The sequence below is a fragment of the Colobus angolensis genome, unplaced genomic scaffold (assembly GCF_000951035.1).
Source record: "Colobus angolensis palliatus isolate OR3802 unplaced genomic scaffold, Cang.pa_1.0 Scaffold125, whole genome shotgun sequence".
NCBI lineage: Eukaryota > Metazoa > Chordata > Mammalia > Primates > Cercopithecidae > Colobus > Colobus angolensis.
In genome coordinates, this window is record NW_012113697.1 from 8,179,742 (window position 1) to 8,204,316 (window position 24,575).

A 24,575-nucleotide genomic window follows, 5' to 3' on the forward strand; every position below is an offset into this window, starting at 1 on the left:
GGCAAGAGGCTGAGGTGGGAGGATGACCTGAGGCCTGGAGGTCAAGGCTGCAGTGAGCTGTGATCGTGTCACTGCACTCGAGCCAGGGCATCGGAGTGAGACCCTGTCAAAAAAAAAAAAAAAGGGAAGGAAAAAAGGAAGGAAGGAAGGAAGGAAGGGAGGGAGGGAGAGAGGGAAGGAGGGAGGGAAGATGCTATTCTGTCTTAGATTGACGTGGACCTTATCTAGGCAGAACACACACACACACACACACACACACACACACACACATTGTGGAGAAATTGCTGACTAAGCAAAGCTTCCAAATGACTTAGTTTGGCTAAAATGTAGGCTTTTAAAAATGTGAGCACTGCCAAGGGTTTTTCCTTGTTGACCCATGGATCCATCAAGTGCAAACATTTTCTAATGCACTATATTTAAGCCTGTGCAGCCAAATGTCATTCAACATGAAATACATTATTACAACTTGCATCTGTCTAAAATCTTGCATCTAAAATGAAAGACAAAAATGTATAAAAATGGAAAATATGCATAGAAATATGTGAGGGAGGAAAAATATATCCCCAAGAATGTTAGTGCACAGAGTCACACAGGGAGAAGACTATTTTTGTTTTGTTTTGATTGTTTTGTTCTGGTCAAATGACCTATTAAGAATATTTCATAGAGTTAATGTTCCGATGCTCTAATCTCTCTAGACAAGGTTCATATTTGTATGGGTTACTTATTCTCTCTTTGTTGACTAAGTCAATAATCAGAATCAGCAGGTTTGGAGTCAGATTGGCAGGGATAAGCAGCCTAGCCCAGGAGAAGTGAGTATAAAAGCCCCAGGCTAGGAGCAGCCATCACAGAAGTCCACTCGTTCTTGGCAGGATGGCTTCTCATCGTCTGCTCCTCCTCTGCCTCGCTGGACTGGTATTTGTGTCTGAGGCTGGTCCTACGGTGAGTGTTTCTGGGACATCCCGTTCCTACATTTAAAATGCATGCTAAATGAAGTAGGAGTGACTCCTTCCAGCTTTGCCAACCAGCTTTTGTCACTAGGGCAAGGGTACCCAGCATCTATTTTTAATATCATTAATTCAAACTTCAAAAAGAATGAAGTTCCACTGAGCTTACTGAGCTGGGACTTGAACTCTGGGGATTCTGCCTCATTGCTTTGGTGCACTGGGTCTGTAATGTCTGATATCTCCACTTCCTCAGATCGATGATAGAGATAAAGATGTGATATTAAGGAAGCTGTTAATCCTGAATTTTCAGAAAAGTATCCCTTTATAAAATGTATTTGGGGGGCAAACTGCATGAGATTATATTCTGGCCCTATAGCTAATCAAAATGTATTTACTGATTAATCTTTAAAAGGCTTAGTGAACAATATTTTAGTCAGATATCTAATTCTTAAATCCTCTAGAAGAATTAACTAATCTATACAATGGGTCTGGATGTAGTCTGACATAATTTTATAACAACCCGTAAGAGGGGGTGACTAGAGCAACAACTAAAATGATCTCAGGAAACACTGTTTTGGTCCTGTGTATGGTGCATTACCTCTTTTCAGTAATTCCATTCAAATGGAGAAGTTTAACAAGGCAACTGTTCTCAGGGGGCCTATTCTCTCCCTTAAAATTCATTGTACACATCCCTGGTTGATAGCAGCATGTCTGGAGGCAGAAACCATTCTTGCTTTGGAAACAATTATGTCTGTGTTCTACTGAGTAGGGAAGCTCATTAACTGTCAACACTATGTTCCTGATAATGGAATCAGCGTGTAATTCTTGTTTTGTTCCAGATTTCTAACACCATAAAGAATAAATCCTTTCACTCTGATCAATTTTGTTAACTTCTCACTTGTCTTCTCTACACCCAGGGCGTTGATGAATCCAAGTGTCCTCTGATGGTCAAAGTTCTAGATGCCGTCCGAGGCAGTCCTGCCATCAATGTGGCTGTGAATGTGTTCAAAAAGGCTGCTGATGAGACCTGGGAGCCATTTGCCTCTGGGTAAGTTGCCAAAGAACCCTCCCACAGGAGTTGGTTTTATCTTCCCTTTGGCCCCTCACTTGGTAGAGAGAGGCTCACATCATCTGCTAAAGAATTTACAAGTAGATTGAAAAACGTGAGCAGAGGTCAAGTATGCCCTCTGAAGATGCCTTCTTTTTGTTTTGCTTAGCTAGGAAGTGACCAGGAACCTGAGCATCATTTAGGGGTAGACAGTAGAGAAAAGAAGGAATCAGAACTCCTCCCCTCCAGCTGTGGTGTGCAACCCTTTTGGGTCACAGACCACTTTATGTAGGTGATAAAAACTAAAGATTCTATGCCCAGAAAAAATGTACAGATACACACACACAAAACCATATATGTGATTTTAGGAGTTTCACAGATTCCCTGGTGTCCCTGGGTAACACCAAAGGTGAGAGTCCTTGTCTTAGAATTTTAGGAAAGAGGTACAATGTGTATTAACCCACTAATGAAAGGAAAGGAATTCAGAAATATTATTGACTAGGCATCTGTCTGTAGTTCATTTGGATCACCCAAAACCCAGGGCTTTTGCCTAATGAACACTTTGGGGCACCTACTGTGTGCAAGGCTGGAGGCTGTCAAGCTCAGTTAAAAAAAAAGTAAAAAAAAGACAGAAGAAATGGATCCATGAGGCAAAGTACAGTCCCAGACTAATCCCATGATCACCCAACTTCATGTGCAAGAGTGACTTCTAACCTTCATTAGCCAGTTTACAATTTTCATGGAGTTTTTCTACCTGCACTAGCAAAAACTCCAAGGAAAATATATATTAATAAACCTAAGCGAATTGACCGAAAGACAGAGCAATCAGGAGACCCTTCGCACCCAGCAGAAGAGGAACTATTAAGTACTTACTTCTCCTCAGAGAAGAATTTCTGTTGTATTTTAATTGAACTCCAAGAACCACATGATTCTTCAACCATTATTGGTAAGATCATTTTCTTAGGTCTGGTTTTAACTGACTTTTTATTTGGTAATTCATTTATGTTTATATAAAATGCCAAGCATAACATGAAGAGTGGTTACGGGACTATTCTAAGGGCGAGAGAAAATGGATACCAAAAATATTCCAATGTTCTTGTGAATCTTTCTCCTTGTGTCAGGACAAAAAAAAAAAATGTAAAGAAGAAAGGAGGAGGTGCACAATCAGAGTCAGTAAAGACAACTGCTATTTTTATCTGTCATAGCTGTTGCAGTCTAATGGGAAGCAATTTCCAACATGCAACTATGGAGCTGGTACTTACATGGAAATAGAGGTTGTCTAGTGTTTGTTGCTGGCAAAGAGTTATCAGAGAGGTTAAATATATAAAAGGGAAGAGTCAGATACAGGTTCTTCTTCCTACTTTAGGTTTTCCACTGTGTGTGCAAATGACACTCCCTGGTGGTGTGCAGATGCTCTGAAAGGTATCCTCACACCACAAGCGAGAGGAGCGAGACCCTGCTGTCCTGGAGAAGTGCAGAGTTAGAACAGCTGTGGCCACTTCGAGGGATGGTCACAACATCCCATCCAATCATCAATCTTGAATCACAAGGACTCTTTCTTAAGAAAACATTATACCCGGCCAGGGGCGGTGGCTCACACCTGTAAATCTCAGCGCTTTGGGAGGCTGAAGTGGGCATATCATCTGAGGTCAGGAGCTCAAGACCAACCTGGCTAACATGGCAAAACCCCGTCTCTATGAAAAATACAAAAATTAGCCAGGCATGTTGGCAGGCACCTGTAATCCCGGCTACTCGGGAGGCTGAGACTGGAGAATCCCTTGAACCTGGAGGCAGAGGTTGCAGTGAGCTGAGATCATGCTGCTGCACTCCAGCCTGGGTGACTAGAGTAAAAATTCTGTCTCAAAAATAAAAAGAAATTATACCTACATTCTCTTCTTATCAGAGAAAAATATCTACAGTGAGCTTTTCAAAAAGTTTTTACAAACGTTTTGCCATTTAATTTCAGACAGTTAAGAGTTTTCCCTACTTCTGACTTAGTTGAGGGAAATGTATGTAACACGTTTATGTGTGTTGGTGGAGTGGGGGGTATTACTTTTCCATGCCATTTGTTTCCTCCATGCCTAACTTAACCCAGACTTTCACACCTTATAGGAAAACCAGTGAGTCTGGAGAGCTGCATGGGCTTACAACTGAGGAGGAATTTGTAGAAGGGATATACAAAGTGGAAATAGACACCAAATCTTACTGGAAGGCACTTGGCATCTCCCCATTCCATGAGCATGCAGAGGTGAGTAGACAAACCTTCGAGGGTTGTTTTGGTTTTGTTTTTTGCTTTTGGTATCCCAGGAAATGCACAGTTTTACTTAGCATACCACAGAAATGTCCTGAAGAAGGTGATGAATGACCAAAGGTTCCCTCTCCTATTATACAAGAACAAATTCACAACACTCTGAGAAGCACATTTCTTTTTGACTTTGAGGAAAACCCATTTAGTAACATGACTTGAACTTACATGACACTATTCATAGTCTCTTCATTCCACTTTACATGAATATTGATGTATTTGCTGTTGAAATAATATGTTTATGAGGCAGACCTCCAGACCCCACGTAGAGTGTATGAAACAAGAGATGCGGCCGGGCGCGGTGGCTCAAGCCTGTAATCCCAGCACTTTGGGAGGCTGAGACGGGCGGATCACGAGGTCAAGAGTTCGAGACCATCCTGGCTAACACGGTGAAACCCCGTCTCTACTAAAAAATACAAAAAGCTAGCTGGGCGAGGTGGCAGGCGCCTGTAGTCCCAGCTACTCGGGAGGCTGAGGCAGGAGAATGGTGTAAACCCGGGAGGCAGAGCTTGCAGTGAGCTGAGATCCAGCCACTGCACTCCAGCCTGGGCGACAGAGCAAGACTCCGTCTCAAAAAAAAAGAAAAAAGAAAGAAACAAGAGGTGCACCATTTTATTTCTCTAAAACCTGTAACATTCTTCATTCCAAAACACATCTGGCTCCTCGGAGGTTTGGACAAGTGATTCTTGGCAACACATACATAGAGAGACAATAAAATCAAAGTAATAATGGCAATACAGTAGATAACATTTACTAAGCATACACCATGTGGCAGACACAATTATAAGTGTTTTCCATATTTAACCTACTTAATCCTCAGGAACAAGCCACTGAGGTCAGTCCTATTATTACCCCCATCTCACAGATGAAGCAAATGAGGCACCAGGAAGTCAAATAACTTGTCAAAGGTCACAAGGCTAGGAAACACACAAGTAGAAATGTTTACAAACAAGGCCCAGGCTGGGTTTGCCCTCAATTCTGCTCTGCCTCGCATTGTGACCCAGGAAATTTTTTCCCCTGTGAAAAGCCAAACTTAAAAAAAGAAAAGCCACATTTGTAACGTGCTCTGTTCCCTTGCCTATGGTGAGGATCTTTGAACAGTTATACATCTCCCTGTCTTCCCCTTGTCTTAATTTCTTAAGTCATTTGAAACAGATGGCTGTCATGGAAATAGAATCCAGACATGTTGGTCAGAGTTAAAGATCAACTAATTCCATCAAAAATAGCTCAGCATGAAAGGGAACTATTCTCTGGCTTAGTCATGGATGAGACTTTGAATTGCTATAAAGTGGTTCCTTTATTAGGTAATGTTACCAGCGAAACAATAGGGGCTTGTTTGACTTCTGGGGCCCACAAGTCACCAAGGGAGCCCCATCTACCAAGAAGCATGTCCCTGACTACCCCTCAGCCAGGCAGCAAGACATGGACGCTGGTCAGGGCAGCAGCAGGGTTTCAGTGGTGCCCAGCACAAGACATTGCCCCTAGAGTCTCAGCCCCTACCTACCCTTGAGTAGTAGAACTGCCTACCTGAGACCGTTGTTTGCCTAAGACTTGGGTCTCAGCCTGATGGGAGCCATCTAAAAAGTTCATTGCCATACTGCCCACGTGTTGTTCTCTTTCATTAGATCTCAGCTTCCTTGACTGCTCTTCACTCTTGAAGTATTCATTCAACAAACATTTAAAAAATAAAAGCTTCTATGTGTGGAACACTCTGCTAGATGCTGGAGATTCAGAAATGAAAATACATCCCTACCCTTGGAATGGAGGGGAAAGGACTGAAGTAAGACAGATTAGGCAGGACCGTCAGCCCAGCTTGAAGCCCAGATAAATATGGAGAACAAGAGAGAGTGAGTAGTGAGAGATGAGCTCCAGTGTCTCACTTTGGTGACTGGTGCATGGTGGGCTTCATACAGCTTCTTCTGATAAATGCCTCCTTCAGAACTGGTCACCTCTACCTTGGCCAGTGACCCAGGTGGTCATATTAGATTCACCAAGGGAAATTGGAAACTTTTATTAGGAGCTCTTAGGCCTCTTCACTTCATGGATTTTTTCTTCTTCTTCTTCTTCTTTGAGATGGAGTTTTGCTTTGTCACCCAGGCTGGAATGCAGTGGTGCAATCTCGGCTCACTGCAACCTCCACTTCCCAGGTTCAAGCAATTCTTCTGCCTCAGCCTCCCAAGTAGCTGGGATTACAGGTGCACGCCACCAAACCCAGCTAAGTTTTGTATTTTTCATAAAGACAGGGTTTCGCCATGTTGGCCAGGCTGGTCTCGAACTCCAGACCTCAGGTGATTCACCCACCTCAGCCTCCCAAAGTGCTGGCATTACAGGTGTGAGCCAGTACACCCAGCTACTTCATGGATTTTTGATCACAGATCATGCCTCTTATAATTTTTAAGAAGAATCAAGTGGGCTGAAGGTCAATGTCACCATAAGATAAAAGATATTTTTATTAGTTGATTCTAGGGAGTTGGCCTTAAGGGGAGCCCTTTCTTCTTAAGAGATTCTTAGGTGATTCTCACTTCCTCTTGCCCCGATATTATTTTTGTTTTTGGTATGGCTCACTCAGCTCCTTTTTTCTTCCTATCCCTAAGTAATCCGGGTTTCTTTTCCCCATATTTGGAACAAAATGTATTTATGCAGAGTGTGTCCAAAACTCAATCCAAGGCCCATATACAAAATAAATCAAATTAAACACATCTTTACTGTCTTCTACCTCTTTTCTGACCTCAATTTATCCCAACTTGCCTCACTCTGAGAATCAAGCCTGTCCCAGCACACGAGTTGCAGATACTCTACTGAATTTGACAGAACTGTGTGACTATCTGGAACAGCATTTTGATCCACAATTTGCCCAGTTACAAAGCTTAAATGAGGTCTAGTGCATGCATGTATATTTCAAAATTCCACCATGATCTTCCACACTCTGTATTGTAAATAGAGCCCTGAAATGCTTTTGGTTCATGTTTCATTGCTTGCTATACATAAAAATATACTTTTTCTTCTTCATGTTAGAAAATGCAAAGAATAGTGGGGTAGGGGAATCTCTGGGCTTGGAGACAGGAGACTTTTCTTCCTACTGTGGTTCCATCAGTATGTAGACTGGGGCAATACAATAATTCAAGTCTGGTTTGCTCATCTGTAAAATGGGAAGAATGTTTCCAGCTCCAGAATGCTAAGTGTCTAAGTCTGTGGTTGGCAGCCACTATTGCAGCAGCTTTTCAATGACTCTGCATTTTTGCATTCTCCCCACCTTTTTTTTTCTAAAACCAACAAAATAGATACAGCCTTTAGGCTTTCTGGGATTTCCCTTAGTCAAGCTAGGGCCATCCTGACTTTTGATGTGAATTTGCAAAACAAGACCTGGTTCTGTACTCCTGCTCTAAGGGCTGTGCATGGTTTCAAAGGCTTGGCTTGCCCCTGTATTTGAGCTTTTTCCTTCTGTTCAAACTGTTCCAAAATATAAAAGAATAAAATTAATTAAGTTGGCACTGGATTTCCAGTGGTCAGTCATGTGTGTCATCTGTACGGTTTTCGGGCTCTGGTGGAAATGGATCCTGTCTGTCTTCTCTCATAGGTGGTATTCACAGCCAATGACTCCGGCCCCCGCCGCTACACCATCGCTGCCCTGCTGAGCCCCTACTCCTATTCCACCACGGCTGTCGTCACCAATCCCAAGGAATGAGGGACTTCTCCTCCAGAGGATCTGAAGGACGAGGGATGGGATTTCATGTAACCAAGAGTATTCCATTTTTACTAAAGCAGTGTTTTCACCTCATAAGCTATGTTAGGAGTCCAGGCAGAGACAATAAAACATTCCTGTTGAAAGGTACTTTTCATTCCATTTTAACTTGATTTTTTTAATTCCCTTATTGTCCCTTCCAAAAAAACAAGAGTCAAAATTCTACAAAGAAGCAAAGAAATTCTAGAACGTATCTGGGCAGAATGCTAGGAGAGATCCAAATTTCCAATTTCTTGCAAGCAACGCACATATTAAATATGATCTGCAGTCATTAAAAAGACACATTCTGTAAATGAGAAAGCCTTATTTTCCTGTAACCTTCAGTGAATAGCAAAAGACACATTCTAAGGGCCCACTTCTTTACTGTGGGCATTTCTTTTTTTTCTTTTCTTTTCTTTTCCTTTTTTGAGACAAAGTCTCACTCTGTCGCCCAGGCTAGAATGCAGTGGTATGATCTCAGCTCATTGCAACCTCTGCTTCCTGGGTTCAAGCGATTCTCCTGCCTCAGCCTCCCAAGTAGCTGGGATTACAGGGGCGGGCCACCACGCCTGGCTAATTTTTCTACTTTTAGTAGAGATGGGGTTTTGCCATGTTGACTAGGCTGGTCGCGAACTCCTGACCTCAGGTGATCCACCTGCCTCAGCCTCCCAAAGTGCTGGGATTACAGGCATGAGCCACTACACCCGGCCCCTACTCTGGGCATTTCTTTGATTTAAGAGAAGGGCAGCTCCAACAAGACACACCTGCAGAGACTCAGGCCATCCAATCAGTTCAGGCCAGATCCACGCTGTTTCATCATGGTTTGGCAGGAGGCTATGGTACAAGGCACAGCAAAGGTAAGAATGAGGAAAAAACCAACACCCTAGAGAAATCAGAAAATGACTCTGAACAGGTGTCACTTAATCTGAGTGTTGGTAATTTGTCAGATAGACAAGGGAAAAGGTATTCTAGGCAGAGAGAACACAGTTTGCAAGGCCCAACCAAGTGAAACAATTTGATAAGTTGAGAGAGCAGACGATGATTCAGAATGTTGAAGGGCAAAGGTATTGAGGTGGGATGGGTTGTGCTGCTATCACAAATGACCTTAAATCTTGGAGCCTTAACAAAGTAAAAGTTTATGTCTCACTCGTGCCAGGTCCAATGCAGAACTCTTTGTTCTAGAGACTATTTAGGGTGGCCTTCCTTCTAATGGTGACTGTTTGAGACAGTTTGATTTAGTCTTGTGGCTTCAAGATCACTCTGGTGACATTTAGCCGGCAGACTGAGGGAACATAGTGTGGTATTAGACCCCTCTGTGCTGAAGTGTCACACGTGAGTCCCACTGACATCTCACTGGCTAGAGCTAGTTACATGCCCCAATCTAGATGTGCTGAGAAATGTGGCCCCTGACTGGGAGACATTTCCCAGAACAACTAACTCTATGTTCTAGAAGAGGAGCACTAATCTGAGTTGGCCAACAACCATCTCTACCACAGTAGGGTTGGAACTGGTGGGACATGAGGCTGGAGTGAAAGTTGGTTTTATCTGCCACCCAATACAGCTGTGAATTTGTCTTAAAAGCAACATGGTTCCATTGAAGGGAACCTTGACATCAGTCATGTGGCTGGGACAAGAATAGTTACCACTTGCCCATAATCTCCAACCAGGATTCTCCAGTAGAACCTGAGTTAGACACATGGTTTAGGTCTAAACCTACCTGGGTGGTCTTTCTATTTTCCTCCAAATTCAAATCTCAAATCTTGCTACCCTCTAACTGGCTGTATTGAGAGAGGAAGAAACTTGAAGAGAATATAGTATAAGTTTAGACTTTTTCACAAAAACTTTTCCCAAAATACAAAACAAAATCAATGTCTCCAATTCTATTCAATGTTGTTAGCAAGTCCTTGTTCCATGCATATTGGTTAATCCATAGCAAATTGCCATTTTTATAGATCAAATGGTCAAATATAGGCAATTTCATAAGGTTCACTCTATTACTACCGTGATTGTATTGGTCACTAACCTGCCTATTTTGAGAATGCTACATATTCATTTGGCTGTTGTTAAATAGCTATGGATTTTCATAATCAAAACAGGTTGAAAATATGAATCAGTTTAAAACTATATACATATGGCCAGGTGTGGTGGCTCATGCTTGTAATCCCAGCACTTTGGGGGGCTGAGGTGGGCAGATCACTTGAGGTCAGGCATTCAAGACCAGCCTAGCCAACATGTTGAAACTCCATCACTACTAAAAATACAAAAATTAGCCGGGCATGGTGGCGGGCACCTGTAGTCCCAGCTACTCAGAAGGCTGAGGCAGGAAAATCGCTTGAACCCAGGAAGCAGAAGTTGCAGTGAGCTGAGATCATGCCACTGTACTCTAGTCTGGGCAACAGAGCAAGACTCTGTCTGAAAGAAAATAAACTGTATATGTATTTTTAAAGGAACTGGTTCATGCAATTATGGGAGCTGGCAGGTTTAAAATCTACAGGGCAGACCCACAGGCAAGAAATCCAGGGAAGGGCTGATGTTGCAGTCTCATCTGGAAGCAGAATTCCTTTTTCCTCATGGATCAGGAGGAGGAGCCTGAGTCTATTCTTTTAAGGCTGTCAAGCGATTGGAAGGGGCTCACCCACATTGAGAAGGGTCATCTACTTTGCTCAAAGTCTACGGGCTTAAATGTCAATCATGTCTAAAACATACTTTCACAGCAACATCTAGGCTGGTGTTTGACCAAAGACAGGCCTAACCAAGTTGACAATAAAATTAACCATCACAGTCCCCTTCCCCAAATTTGTTCATCATAGAATGAAATCTTTGGCCACATTCCTATTCTTGAGGTCATGGGGAAAACTGATATACCATGAAGAAGATCACTTCAGCTTTAGGGAATTAAGAGATGCCTGTGTTTCTGATTAGTGGGGAAGGTTATGAATGGAATTAATTAACATACTCATTTATCTTTTGGGGTATCTTATGGGAATCAAGTGTAGGGCTGGCTGGAGGCCACCAAGGTTGATATGTTAGAAGCAGGATATTGGCAGGCTTTTCTCATAAGCATTCATTGGCATTTCAAGGCTTTAGGTGAGCAGTTCCTCGCCATTTAAATTAATTGGGAACTCAATAACTACTCTGGCAAATTTAAGTTTCTCTGCTTTTCAGGGCTTTCCAAAGCTCCCCGGATGGCTTTGGGCAAATTGCTTGACCTTATGTATCTATTTCCTTATCCTAAAACAAGCCTCCAAACATAGCATTCAGTGGCTCTCTAACCTGAACCTAACCTACCTCTCCAACTTTTTCCATCAGGAGTTTCCAACTCTCTGCTTCTGAAAATCCAGTTCTCGTCTCCCTCTCTGCTATGATCACACTAACTCCCACCACGACATCTTAGCTGATGTGGTTTTCTACAACCTAGACGACTATTCCTCTACATGTCCCATCTTTGAAACACAGTTCATATCTCTTTAATAGACACAGAGTTCTAGTAAATCAACATTAAATAAATGGGCCCCCTGTATCTGTACAAGATGACAGATGTGGGTGGACACGCAGTCCACAGGAGAGGTTCAAATAGCCAATACCATGAGAAAATATGGTCAGTATTGCAAGGCAAAAAGAGAAGTTGAGCTAAATATTAAGAGTAATTTTTGACTTTCAGAATGGCATAGATTTCGATGAATCTATGACAACCTAGGACAACATTTGGAAGAACCCCGCAGGAGGCTTTATTCATTTCCTAGGGCTGTGGTAGCAAAGCGCCAAAAACAGAGTGGCTTAAAACAACAGAAATGTACTGTCTCACAGCTCTGGAGGACAGAAATCTGAAATTAAGGTATTTTGGGGCCATGCTTCCTCCAAACCTTGCAGGGAAGAATGCTTCCTTGCTTCTTTCTAGTTTCTATTGGTGGCACTTGATCTTTGGAGTTCCTTGGCTTGCAGCCACGTCACTCCATGATCTGCCTCTTTCATCACGTGATGCTCTCCCTGTGTCTTTTTCCATATTTTCTTCTTCTAACGACCCCAGTCATGCTGAATTAGGGTCCTCCCTAATTACCTGCTCTTAACTAAATACATCTGTAAAGACTATTTCCAAATAAGGTCACATTCACAGGTCATAATTTTTGCAAAGGCACCTTTAGGTCTTTGTTGTTCTGTATTAGTATCTTCTGCTTATGTCGTTTCATGGCCATTGCTATGGGTGAAACTATGTCCCCTGGAAAAGACATTGAATAAAAATCTGACATAGTTGGCTCCATCTTGCTTCTAACCTTCAAGCTGTCCCTTAGTCATTCCTGGGCATGGGCCAAGCTAACTTTGAGATGAGTTTATTTTACAGTTTAACCTTAAAGCAAGAATCATAATAGCTCTTCCCAAACTAAACCACCATTGTAAAACTAATAAAAGGGCACAAGGTTAGGATTTTGAGATGTGCCTAAATTATGCTAAGATACAGGCATAATTAAACACTAACCAGTCACTCACTATTCTGGAGGTCACAAGATTTATAACTTCCCTAATTACTCCTGTAACTAACATCACTGTTATAAATCCTAAGATTGGCCTTTTAAAAGGTTTTTTCAGACTTTTACACTTCTGACAATCAACTGACTTGGACTTCACCTCAGCCCACAACCGTGACTCAACTGGTCCTGTGGCCCCCACCCAGAGGCTGACTCAGTGCACAAGGACCGTTTTTTTCCACATCCCTATGATTTCATCTCCAACCAATCAACATTCCCTCTCCCTAGCCCGCTGCCCACCAAACTATGCTTCTTTTTGTTGTTGTTGTTGTTGTTGTTGTTTTGTTGTTTTGAGACAGTCTTGCTCTGTTGCCCAATCTGGAGGGCACTGGCACCATCACGGCTCGCTGCAGCCTCAAACTTCTGAGATCCAGCAATCCTCCTGCCTCAGTCTCCTGAGAAACTGGGACTCCAGGTGTGGACCATCACACCTGACTAATTGAAAAATGTTTTATAGAGACAGGCTCTCACTATGTTGCCTTGGCTGGCCTCAAACTCCTGGGCTCAAACAGTCCTCTGCCTTGGCCTCCCAAAGTGCTGGGATTACAAGTGTGAGCCACCACACCTGGCCCACACTTTCCTTTAAAATCCCCTAACCTCCAAGCCTTTGGGGAGACTGATTTGAGTAATAACTTCAGTTTTTCCACATGGCTGGCCTCGCATTAATTAAACTCTTGCTTTACTGCAATACTATGGTCTCAGTGAATTGGTTTTGTATGCACAGCAGGAAAAATGCATCAGGCAATTACAGACCAAGGGAGAAAACAACCATTTCAGTGGAAGCAGCATGGACAGAAGACAGTCAGTGACCAGACAACACATTCCTCTTTATGTCAAGATGCTCCATAGCCTCCAAAAGGTGGATGGAATTCATGGAAAAACGAAGAAGGCTGAGCATTAAACTGGAAGTCAAACTGAGTTGGTTCCAACAGATAAGATTAAGTATGCTGATACCACAAGGAACTATGGACAGGAAAACTAAGTTTAATTCAGATATATGTATAGCATCACTCTCTCCCTCTCTCTCTAATACATACACACACACACACACTCACACACTGTTTGTTCTGTTTCTCTGGAGGACCCTGAACTTATACAGGTACTGTACTATCATCTACCCTTTGAAGGTCCCTTTGTATGGTAATGGGGAGGACTTGTAGGTTCTGGAGCAGGGGAGCAACATGATGGAAGCTGAGTTTAAGAAAACAGCGTTTGATCACTGATCATCAGAGAAGTGCAAATCAAAACTACAATAAGATATCATCTCAGTCCAGTTAACATGGTTTACATTACAAAAGATAGGCAATAACAAATGCTGGCAAGAATGTGGAGAAAAAGAATAGAACTACCATTTGATGCAGCAATCCCACTATTGGGTATCTATCCACCCAGAGGAAAAGAATAATTATATGAACAAGACACTTGCACATGCATGTTTATAGTAGCACAACTCACAATTGCAAAAATAGGGAACAGCCCAAATACCCATCAATCAATGAGTGGATATATATATATACACACACATATACACCACAATTTCTTTATCCACTCATTTATTAATAAAGTTACTTTTTATGGCTGTGTAGTATTCCATTATATATATGTATATGTACTTTTTATGGCTGAGTAGTGTGATATAAAAGGAACCAAATAATGGCATTTGCAGCAACCTGGATGGAATTGGAGACCATTATTCTCAATGAAGTAACTCAGGAATGGAAAACCAAGCAGTGTATGTTCTCACTCATAAGTGGGAGATAAGCAATGAGGATACAAAGGCATAACAATGATACAATGGACTTTGAGGACTCAGGGAGGGGAGATGGATGGGAGCGGAGTGAGGGATAAGACTACAAATTGCATACAGTGTATACTGCTCTAGTGATGGGTGCGCCAAAATCTCAGAAATTACCACTAAAGAACTTAATCGCGTAACCAAATACCACCTGTTCCCCAAAAACCTATGGAAATAAAAAATAAAAATAAAATAAACAATAAAGAATGTGAAGTAAAGGGAAGCCTCGTACACTCTTAGTGGTAATGTAAATTATTACAACCACTATAGAGGACAGTTTGGAGGTTCCTCAAAAAGCTAAACATTCAGCTACCACATGATCCAGCAATCCCACTGTTGGGTACATCCCTAAAAGAAAGGAAATCAGTATATCAAAGAGAAATCTGCACTCACTCCTATGTTTGTTGCAGCGCTGTGGACAATATCTAAGATTTGGAAGCAACCCAAGTGTCCATCAACAGATGAATAGATAAAGAAAATGAGGTTCATATACACAACAGATCACTATTCAGCCATAAGATCCAGCCATTTGCAACAAAGTGGATGGAACTGGAGATTATTATGTTAAGTGAAATAAGCCAGGCACAGAAAGACAAACAATGCATGTTCTCACTTATTTGTAAGATCTGAAAATCAAAACAAGTGAACTCATGAACATAGAGAATAGAAGGATAGTTACCAGAGGCTATGAAGGACAGCGCGGGGCTGGGGGGAGGCAGGGATGGTTAATGCATACAAAAAACAGAAAGAATGAATAAGATCTACTATTCGATAGTATAACAGGGTGACTATAGTCAATAATAACTGTATATTTTAGAATTACTTAAAGAAGGTAATTGGATTATTTGCGACTCAAAGGATAAATGCTTGAGGGGATGAATTTAAAAAGCAAAACAAAATTTGTAGAATGAACGTCACAGGACTGATTGAGAGAAGGTAGAGGAATCACACTGACACATTTGTAGCGATGAAGATTTGAGTTGATGTGACATTGCATTAGGGAGGCAGACATAGAAATGCAGGAAAAGGAATGCACGTCAGATCTTAAAATGTGTATGTGATGGAAAGAGGTTTGATTTGCATTCCTCAGGGAAAAATCATGAGGTAGATTAAAAAGTAACCAATGCCTGACAGAGGGATGAATGATGAGGTTCTGATCCCATTTACCTGTGTGAACTTTCTACCTTGTGAATCAATCACTTGTATTCCAATAAAGTCAGTCTTTGTAAAGAAGGTGTGTGTGCTGTGGGTACGGTGGACGGTAAATGTTTAACTGGCTCTTTGGAGAAAAAAGCTAGCTCAGGTTTGTTATGTGTGCCAATTTTCATGGTAAAAACAATCTCACCATGGCAATTTCAAACTACCACCACGATGTCACTAAATGCACAGCTGGGAAGAGTTGTATAGAAGTCTAGTGTAGTATTTCCACTATACAGATACAATAGATAGAAACAGCCTCAAGAGTACCGGTAAGGTAGTTAGGAAGCAATAAGATTTGACTGTTTATTACCTTTGTTTGAATGTAAGTTAATGCTATGTTCAATAACCAGCTCACGAAATTTCTGAAAATTTAAAATAAGCCATTAGTTGCTGATTCCAGCACACTACTGCATATATCCTCTGTGTTACAACTCCTTTCTATAACGGTGTGAGTGTGTTTGTGTGTGAATATTGAGGGGGAGAGTTTAAACAACAATGTCATTTAAAAGAAGGGTATTCATTATCATAAAATGTCCCTACCCTTTTTAACAAGAAGAAAAAGCTGTATATGATGTCTGTGTAAGGCACACTCAAATAAACGTAATATTTGAATAAGATATTTATATGTGAGAGGCTATTTCACAATTACCTCTTCTAAAGGCTCTCCTTTGCCACATATTCTATCTTTAGGGAACCAGGGATCCCCATTGAAATCAGTAGATGCCCTGAGACTATGAACCTAGACTTTACAGATAAAAATCATTGGTCTGGTCACATACAGAAGTTGACTGGTGATTTTTTCCCATTAACCATCCTGATATTTCAAGATGCTTGATTGCCAAAACCTGGAAAATCATTTCTGAGATAAGAACAGATATTCAGCAGTTTTGGAAATGGAAGCAATGCCAAAGATGGGACTACTTTTTCTTATTGTTTTAGATGTAAACATCAAAAAAAAAAACAAAAACAAAAAAAATAGGATGCACACTTAGTCCCTACCTTTAAATGTGTTTGTCTCGCTCTCTCTAGCCATCTTCTCCTCCTTCCCAGAGCCCAGGGCTGTGCTTTGGGAGCCGAATTAGAAGCAGCTGTGGAGTGGTGCTGCCTAAGGACAAAAGAGAGATTACTGGAGACGATACAATAGATGAATGGAGTCATGTGAAACAGGGGAGGCATGGAAACGAGCACGTGTGGTCAGTACTGCTGGAGAACCCAGGTCAGAGAGCAGAGGGCAGCTTGATGGATGTGGATAGCTCATGAACCTTGCCCCTTGTATGTCAGGCCAGGCACTCTGTTAGTGAAAGCAACGTAGAGGAGTTGTTTCTCCCACATCAATTGCAGGTTAGATTAGTATTCCAAATCAGTGTTTCTTATTTTTTAAAAAAATCTATACAATGTGCTATGGTTTGATTGTATTCCCTCCAAAATTCAGGTGTTGCCAATGTGATGGTACTATTTGAGTAATTCTTATTTGAAATACTTGGGACCAGAAGTGTTTCAGATTTCAGATTTTTTTTTCCAGTTTTTGAGTATTTGCATGATACTGGTTGAACATCCCTAACCTGAAAATTCGAAGTCCAAAGTGCTCCACTCAACATTTCCTTTGAGCATTCTGTTGGAGCTCAAAATGTTTTGGCTTTTGGAGCGTTTCAGATTTCAGATTTTCAGATTGCAGATGCCTGTATTAAAAGGTGGAACTTTTAAGAGGTGATTAGGCCGTAAGAGCTCCTCCCTCAGGAATGTGACTAAGGCCCTTATATAAGACAATTCACATAGGCTTCAGCTCTCTTGCCCTTCCCCCTTCCAGAACGTGAGGGCACAGCATCTCTCCGTTTTTGGAGGACACAGCACCAAAGTACCATCGTGGAGGCAGAGACTGGGCCTTTACTAGCTGGCACCTTGATCTTGGACTTCACAGTCCCCAGAACTGTACGAAATAGCTTTCTGTTCTTTGTAAGTTACCCAGTCTAAAGTATTTTGTTATAGCAGCACAAAGAGCCTAAGATACCATGTTTATTTAACTTTTCATTTTGAACTAGTTTTAGCCTTTCAAAGAAGTTAGAAAAATAGTACATAGAGCTCCTTACCAAACTTCTCTTAATATTAACCACTTACATGACCATAGTGCAATTATCAAAACCAGGAAAAGAACACTGATAGAAATACGTTTTAGTTTCATCCAACCTATAACAGCTTCTCAGTCTCTCTTTGCTGCAGCATTTTTCTAGAGCTGCTATAACAAGTAACAACAAACAGGGTGGCTTAAAACAACAAGAATGTATTGTCTCACAGTTCTAGAGGCCGGAAGTCCAAAATCAAAATGTTGGCAGGGCTGTGCTGTCTCTGAAATCTGTAGAGGATAATCCTTCCTTGCTTCTTCAAAGCTTCCTGGGCTTGCAGCTACATCACTCCAATCTCTGCCTCTGTTGTCACAGGGCAGTCTCCCTGTGTGTCTTTGCCTTCACATGGCTATCTTCTCATAAGGACACTAGCCATATTGGACTAGAGGCCACACCAAACAGCATGATCTCATCTTTTAAAATTAATATATATTTATACACATGTATATGTATATATCTAATTTTTTAAATGTAACAAGAAATTTACCATCTTAATTTTTCAGTGTGCAGTTCAGTAGCGTTAAGTATATTTACATAGTAGTGAAACAGATTTCCAGGACTTTGTCATCTTGCAAATTTGAAACTCTATATCCATTAAACAACAACTCATCTTTACTCTCTCCCCTCAGCCCCTGGTAACCTCCGTTTTCCTTTCTGCTTCTATAAATTCGACTACTTCAGTTGCACATAAGTAGAATCATGTAGTATCTGTTTTTTTGTGACATATATGACTCTGTCTTGGTGAATTACATCTGCAGCAGCTCTATTTCCAAATAAGGTCACACACTGAGTTACTAGGGGTGAGAATGTGTTTATCTGTTTTGGGGGATCACAATTCAACTTACAACACTTGTCTTTCATGACTGACATTTTTGAAGAGTACTCATCAGTTATTTTGAGAGTATCCTTTAATTTGGATTTGCCTGATGTTTTTCTCATGACTGAAATGGGATTATGCATTTTTGGCAAGAATATTACAGAAATGATATTGTGTTCTTCTCAGTGCATAATATCTAGGAGTTTATGTTGTAAATATATTATATTCCGTGGCCCATTTTTGATAAACAAAAAGTTTCACACAATCCACTGGTGGGGTGGGTGAGGTAATCTCATGGCAGCGTGAAAAAGGCTGAGAGGGGAAGAACAATGGAACCTGGAAAACTACACAGGATGTTGTTGCTGATGATAATAAAGGCTGGTGATGATAAAAAACAGGATTTAACTAGAAATGGAAAGGAGAGAATGGTGTCAATACGCTACACAGTCCACATTCCCCAGGAACACATCTATGCGGTTGAATCAGTTGGGTTTATTACTCCTTCCAGTAAGAGAAAGCATATTCCATGGGAAACCGTGGGGCATCTCACTAAGAGGGTGTTAGAAAAAAACCTGTTAGAGGACTCGGGCTTTGGTTGGGTGACTTTGGGGAGAGTCTAAGGAACTGGGGATAATTCTATGGTTGGGTATCTCAAGCACTTCTACAGGAAGGGCAGACCAGAGTAGAGATAAAGGCGTGATTTGTAAAGCAGCAGCAGTTACTCATTTTAGTGGGAGGGTGACATTTGGTATTTTGTGGGTTTCACAGTGATTTTTGTTTTTGTCTTATGTTGTCATGGCCTCAGAGCGACCTTGTTTGGTGTTGATGTTCTGTGAGATTACATCCAAGGGATCAACACAGCTCAGCTAGGAGAGAGCCAGATTAGCTTGTAATGACATTGAGGCCACTTCTCAGATACCAGGATGTTTAAATATTTCCTTCTTTTCCTCGATGTCTATAGAGGTATTTGAATAGAAAATCAGCAGATGAGTGATGATAGCTTTGTTGTGGGCTGTGAGAGAATGAGAGGAGTCTAGGAAGCCTCAGGCTTCCGTCCTGGCTAATCGTGTGAATGGATGAGAGAGTAACTGAGTTCAGGGATATGAGCAGAAGAACAGGTTTGCAGTCAGAGATAATGAGTCCAATTTTAGCTACACTGAGCCTGGGGTAATCAGGCAGTGTTCCAATCTCATAGCTTCGAAGCTGGCACTATGTGTACGCACACACAGCCCAAAAACAAAAAACACTAATATTGAGATATCTTCTGAAAACAAAAATCACAAAGCCTAATCACAAATCACAAATACCTCCTGAAACATTTTGATAGCACCTGTCAAACAAGAAAATTTAGAGTCTTTATGCCTCTAACTGCTTTTTGTCCACCAAGAGCTACAGCACAGGCAGCACTTCCTAAGAATGTTTATTTCCCACCCAACCCCTTAGTTTTACAGCCAATTCCTTCCTCTGACTTCACACTTCATAGAACACACCCCTCCCTGAGCCCCATTACATCTTCTTACTGCCTTTCAAAATGGAAATAAGCGTAGAATCAATTCCATTTTCTTGGCTCCCCATTCTCTCTGGGTTAGAACTGCCCCAGTTAATTTAAAGCCAAGGCAGATGGTAATTCATCTTTGGCAATCAATGCAAGTGCTGAACGAGAGAGAGGTCACATGCAGGCTTTCTTAAACCAACACTTGTGCGGAGCTTCCCTCCAGGCTCAGCGGTCACCCACCTGCCGTTGCTGCCATTAATTTCACTCCCCAGGAGACAGAAGGTGGTGATACCGGGTATAAGGCATGGTGTGGACGCGCGGTAACAGGCTTCAGGAGAACATGCTGAGGCTGAACTCAGAGCCTGGGTCGCTGCCTGAAGAAGGACTTGCGCTGAGCTCAAGAAACACTACTCTTGGCTTCATTAGGAAAGTGTATTAGAAAAAGATATGGGAATCCATTTCCAAGTCTCTGGAGAACCGTGCCTAGCACACAGTCCATGCTCGGTAAATATTTGAGCAGGATGGAGCAGCATTCTTGGAAGGAAGAAATGAGAGGTTTGACTCCAGGTAGGCAAATAGCTCTCATCTGAACCCTTCCTGAGCCCGTGGGTTTTATGAGGCTGTTGTTTTTCCTCTTGCTCAGATGTGAGAAATGGCATCATGACCCACCAGTATATGAGAGATTGACCATTTTGTTGGGAAACACTAGAAAACTACCAGTTCTTGTGGGTAACCTTGTTCAAATTTCGACTGGCAGGTTCTGCATCCGTGGATTGATTTCAACAACTTAATCACTGTGAATATTTAAAAATAGAGCCAGTCTATTTAAAGTGTCCTGACTAGGGCCAGAATCAAAACAACAAGGGTTGCCTCTCAAAACAACAACCAAAACCTGCTAAGAAGGTGTTGGTTGAGGGAGTTGAACGGCAGAGACCCTCTGCTCTTCTAGGCCTCTTCACAGAGAAGCAGCAAGGGATGGGAGAACTGCCTGGACCCAGGCACTGCTGGGCTAGTTGGGCCTGCATGGGGAATGGGAGTCCTACATGGGGATTTGGGAGCCTCACAGAGAGTCAGCGCCTTGCCTGGGATTCCTCTGTAAAAAGGTAAACACAAAAGAAGGGAAATTCACAAATGCTCCATAAGGGACATTATAGCTGTAACACCAGCGTCCATCCCATTCATTCTTCTCCCACTGAGTAGGAATGAAAATGATCTCAGCCATAGCTCCAGGAGGAGGGGAATGGGAGTGAGGAACTCATTGGTCTGAATCAGGGAAGTCTCATCCTCTTTGCCATGCACTTGGTTTAGGGATGGCAGGGATCTAAAATGGCCCAATCAGAGGGAAACCCAGGACTTCTCTTTTATGAATAGATAAAAATGTGGTACGTCCCTGGTCAAAGGCAGCCCTGGCAGGTGCTGGCAGCCTTCCTAGGACTACGAGGGGAGCCATCCTCGGGAGAGGGGGCAGTTCCAGGAAGAGAGAAAGCCAGTCTTGATGACACTGCTGAGTGGCTGAAGCACTGACTATTTCTGGAATGTTCACCGCATTCACTAAAGAGTTTCCTTTTTAAAGTGAGTTTGATTCAGTTATTTCGTTACTTATGACCAAGAAAGTCTTAACCGATACAGCTATAAAAATATTCATCATCTTCTCTTTAGTAAGATAAAAGGAAGTACAAAGAAATCAGTAATGGATCTGAAATAGGCTTTCTCCTCACACAAAACATTAAATTGAAAGAGTCAATCCTATGATTTATTGAGAACAAAATTGTCAGAATTTTTTCAAAGGTAACTATTTTATTATACTCCTCTTGAAAAGAATTTAATCATGTTAAAAAAATTAAAAATATAGTAACCCATGGTTTTACCACAGTAGAATGTTTTTTATTAATAGATTATTAAAAATGTTTATGTAAAGTTGCAATCATAACTGTTAAATTATTTTTTATGCTTTAATGATTTTATCATAACCAATTTCCCATGTTTCTCTGTAATCTTTATAATTTTCATTTTTTGAAAAAATTACCATCTCGTTTATATTCTGTAATTAGACCACCCCCATAATGTGATACATACTTAGTTTTTTGTATTTGTAATTAGTGCTGCAATTAACAGATTTATGCAGCATACAGCTCTTTCCTTTTGTTGAATTTGAATTATTAAGTGAATGACCTAACGTTTCTAGGAGTATACAACTCCTAGACAAAACAAGGCCTTGGGTATCAAACTACTTGGGAAGAAGTCTTGGCTCCATTCTCGCAAATAGTATTATCTTGTTACTATCTTGTACAGATTACACAAGCTTTCTTTTTTTGTTGTTTTTTTGTTTTTTTTCCATTTGTAAAATGGGAATAATCATAGCACCTACTCCAGAGAGTTACTTTGGAAACCAGTTGTCATAATACATGTCAAGGGACTTAAAACAATGTATGGTACATAATACATTCTCAAGAGCTGTATCTATTACTGTTTGAAGTAATATTAGTGTATGAACACATTAATATAATAAGTTCTATGGCATTATGGTCTTACCAGTGCTGCTTATTGATACTATTTTGTCACTTTAACAGACATACCATTATATCTCATAATTATCTTAACTTTCACTTAATTACTGAAGGTGGCCATTTCTCCATGTCTTTTATTTTTTGTGTGTATTGTCTGTGTCCTTTAATAGACGATTTTATAAAGTATGTCTAATAGTCCAAAGGGACTGTGGCTTGTTAATTTGTACAGGCATGTGTATTAGTTCCCTACTGTTACCGTAACAAGTTACCACAAATTCAGTAGCTTAAAACAACACAAAATGGTCGTCTCACACCCCTGGAGCTCAGAAGTCTAAAATTAGTGTTGGCAGGGCTGTGTTCATTCTGGATGCTTTGGAGAGAATCAATATCCCTGCCTTTTCCAGCTTCTAGAGGCAACTTGCATTCCTTGGTTTATGACCCCTTCTTATAGGAACCCTCGTAATTATATTGGGTCCCCTAAAAAATCCAAGATTATCTCCCCAGTTCATGATCCTTAATTTAATCACATATACAAAATCCCTTTTATCATGTAAGGTAACATATTCACAGGTCCTGAGAATTCGCATGTGGACAGCTTGAGGGGCAATTATTCGGCCTAAAACAGCATAGATGTATTCATTCATTCAACCTACATTAATTGAGCACCTACTCTGTTCCAAGTGCTGGAGCTATAAAGGTGTGTGGAGACACAGGGCCTGTTGGCAAGGAACATTCTTAGCAATGGAAAGAAGGAACGGAAGGAAAGAAGGAAAGAAAGAGAGGAAGGAAGGAAGGAAGGAAGGGAGGGAGTGAGCGGGAGGGGAGGGGAAGGAGGGAAGGGAGGGAGGGAGGGATTAAAGAAAGAAAAAGAGAAAGAGGAATGTGGGGGAGGGAGGGAAAAAAGAAAGAAGTGAGAGAGAAGAAAGAGAAAGGAAGGAGGAAGAGTGGGAGAGAGAGGAAAGGAGGGAGGGAGAAGGAAAGCATTGTCATGGAAATACATAAAATACTATGGTAGCACAAGAGAAAAATGTTTTCTAATTCCTGGGGGCCTGGAGGCTTCACAGAGGAGGAGGGGACATTTGTGTTAGTTCTTAAAAGCTAAGTAGGAGGTACCAGGCAAATAACTAGGAAAAAGTCATTCCTGGAGCGAAGAAACTGCAGAGGGACTAAGATTTGAGACAAAACTGCAATAGTCAGAGAAAGGCGAGCCAATTCGGTTTAGTTAGAGGCTCGGATATTTCCTAGGAAATGGCAGAAGACTGAAGGGCTATGCTAAGAAATTAAAGAGTTTGTGTGTCATGGGGAAGCTGGTGAAGGTAAGAAGGGTAATGATCGATCTGACTGATGCTTTCCCAAGTGCAGTCTTGTGGCTGGGGGAGACTGAATGAGTGGAGCCGAAAGGCTGTTACAATCGCCCAGTGAAAGGGTGGTAAATTTCCCTTGTATTTCTTCTCGTTATTATTAATATCTAATAAAAAGTAAGGGAAATAAACTAGATGACTTTAAAGTTCCCTTCCTGATATGTGATTTCATGATTTCTACTCAATTTGTTCCCCTAATGAGATTAGTAATTAAAATACTTTAGCTTCTGGGCCTGGAGGAAAAAAATTACATTTACTCCCAGGAAATGACTTTTAAAAGAAGTTTTTAGATAAGTAGCTACCAAAAAACATTATTAAAAAAATACTCCATCATTTCCCCCAATGAGTCCTAATATGCATTTGGATAGCTTTTATTTCCTTATAAAAATATACTATAAAATTAATGCCATATTCTTTTCACTTAGAAGCAATGAAGACCTCTAGGCTGTGGACAGAAAAATCAATGTGTGTGTGTTTAAAACTTTAATACCCCCCAGCCCCCTTTACATGGCTTCAAAGTGCTCCACTGTGTGGGTAAACAGAGCTTATTCAATCAGTCCTCTCTGGATAGACATTCAAGTGCTTCCATTCTTTTGCTAAACAATGTGTCCATAAACTTGAACATCTGTTGTTTCATATCTATAAAGATGTTTCTTTAGGGTACATGCCTGAAAGAAGATTCCTGGGACAAAAGGTAAATGCTTTAGTAATTTTGTTGGATATTGCCCATTTTCCCTCC

At 41.2% G+C, this 24,575-nt stretch overlaps 1 protein-coding gene across 6 annotated transcripts in view; it reads left to right on the forward strand.

Annotated features, from left to right (window-relative positions):
• Nucleotides 1-719: 719 nt before the first annotated feature.
• TTR (transthyretin) overlaps nucleotides 720-24,575 on the forward strand; it is a 30,526-nt gene continuing 6,670 nt past the window's right edge. The window contains exons 1-5 of one of the 6 annotated variants that reach the window (XR_001000747.1): nucleotides 735-939; nucleotides 1,862-1,992; nucleotides 4,105-4,240; nucleotides 7,875-8,058; nucleotides 16,849-16,873. Coding sequence is in view for 3 of the 6 variants with exons in the window: in XM_011933282.1 (XP_011788672.1) it covers nucleotides 871-939; nucleotides 1,862-1,992; nucleotides 4,105-4,357 (453 nt within the window). In the remaining 3 variants the exon portion in view is untranslated. Of the gene's footprint in view, nucleotides 946-1,861; nucleotides 1,993-4,104; nucleotides 4,446-7,874; nucleotides 8,131-8,340; nucleotides 8,352-16,848; nucleotides 16,874-24,575 lie in introns of those variants that run through there. The other 5 variants (XR_001000748.1, XR_001000746.1, XM_011933284.1 and 2 more) reach the window with 5 other exon arrangements.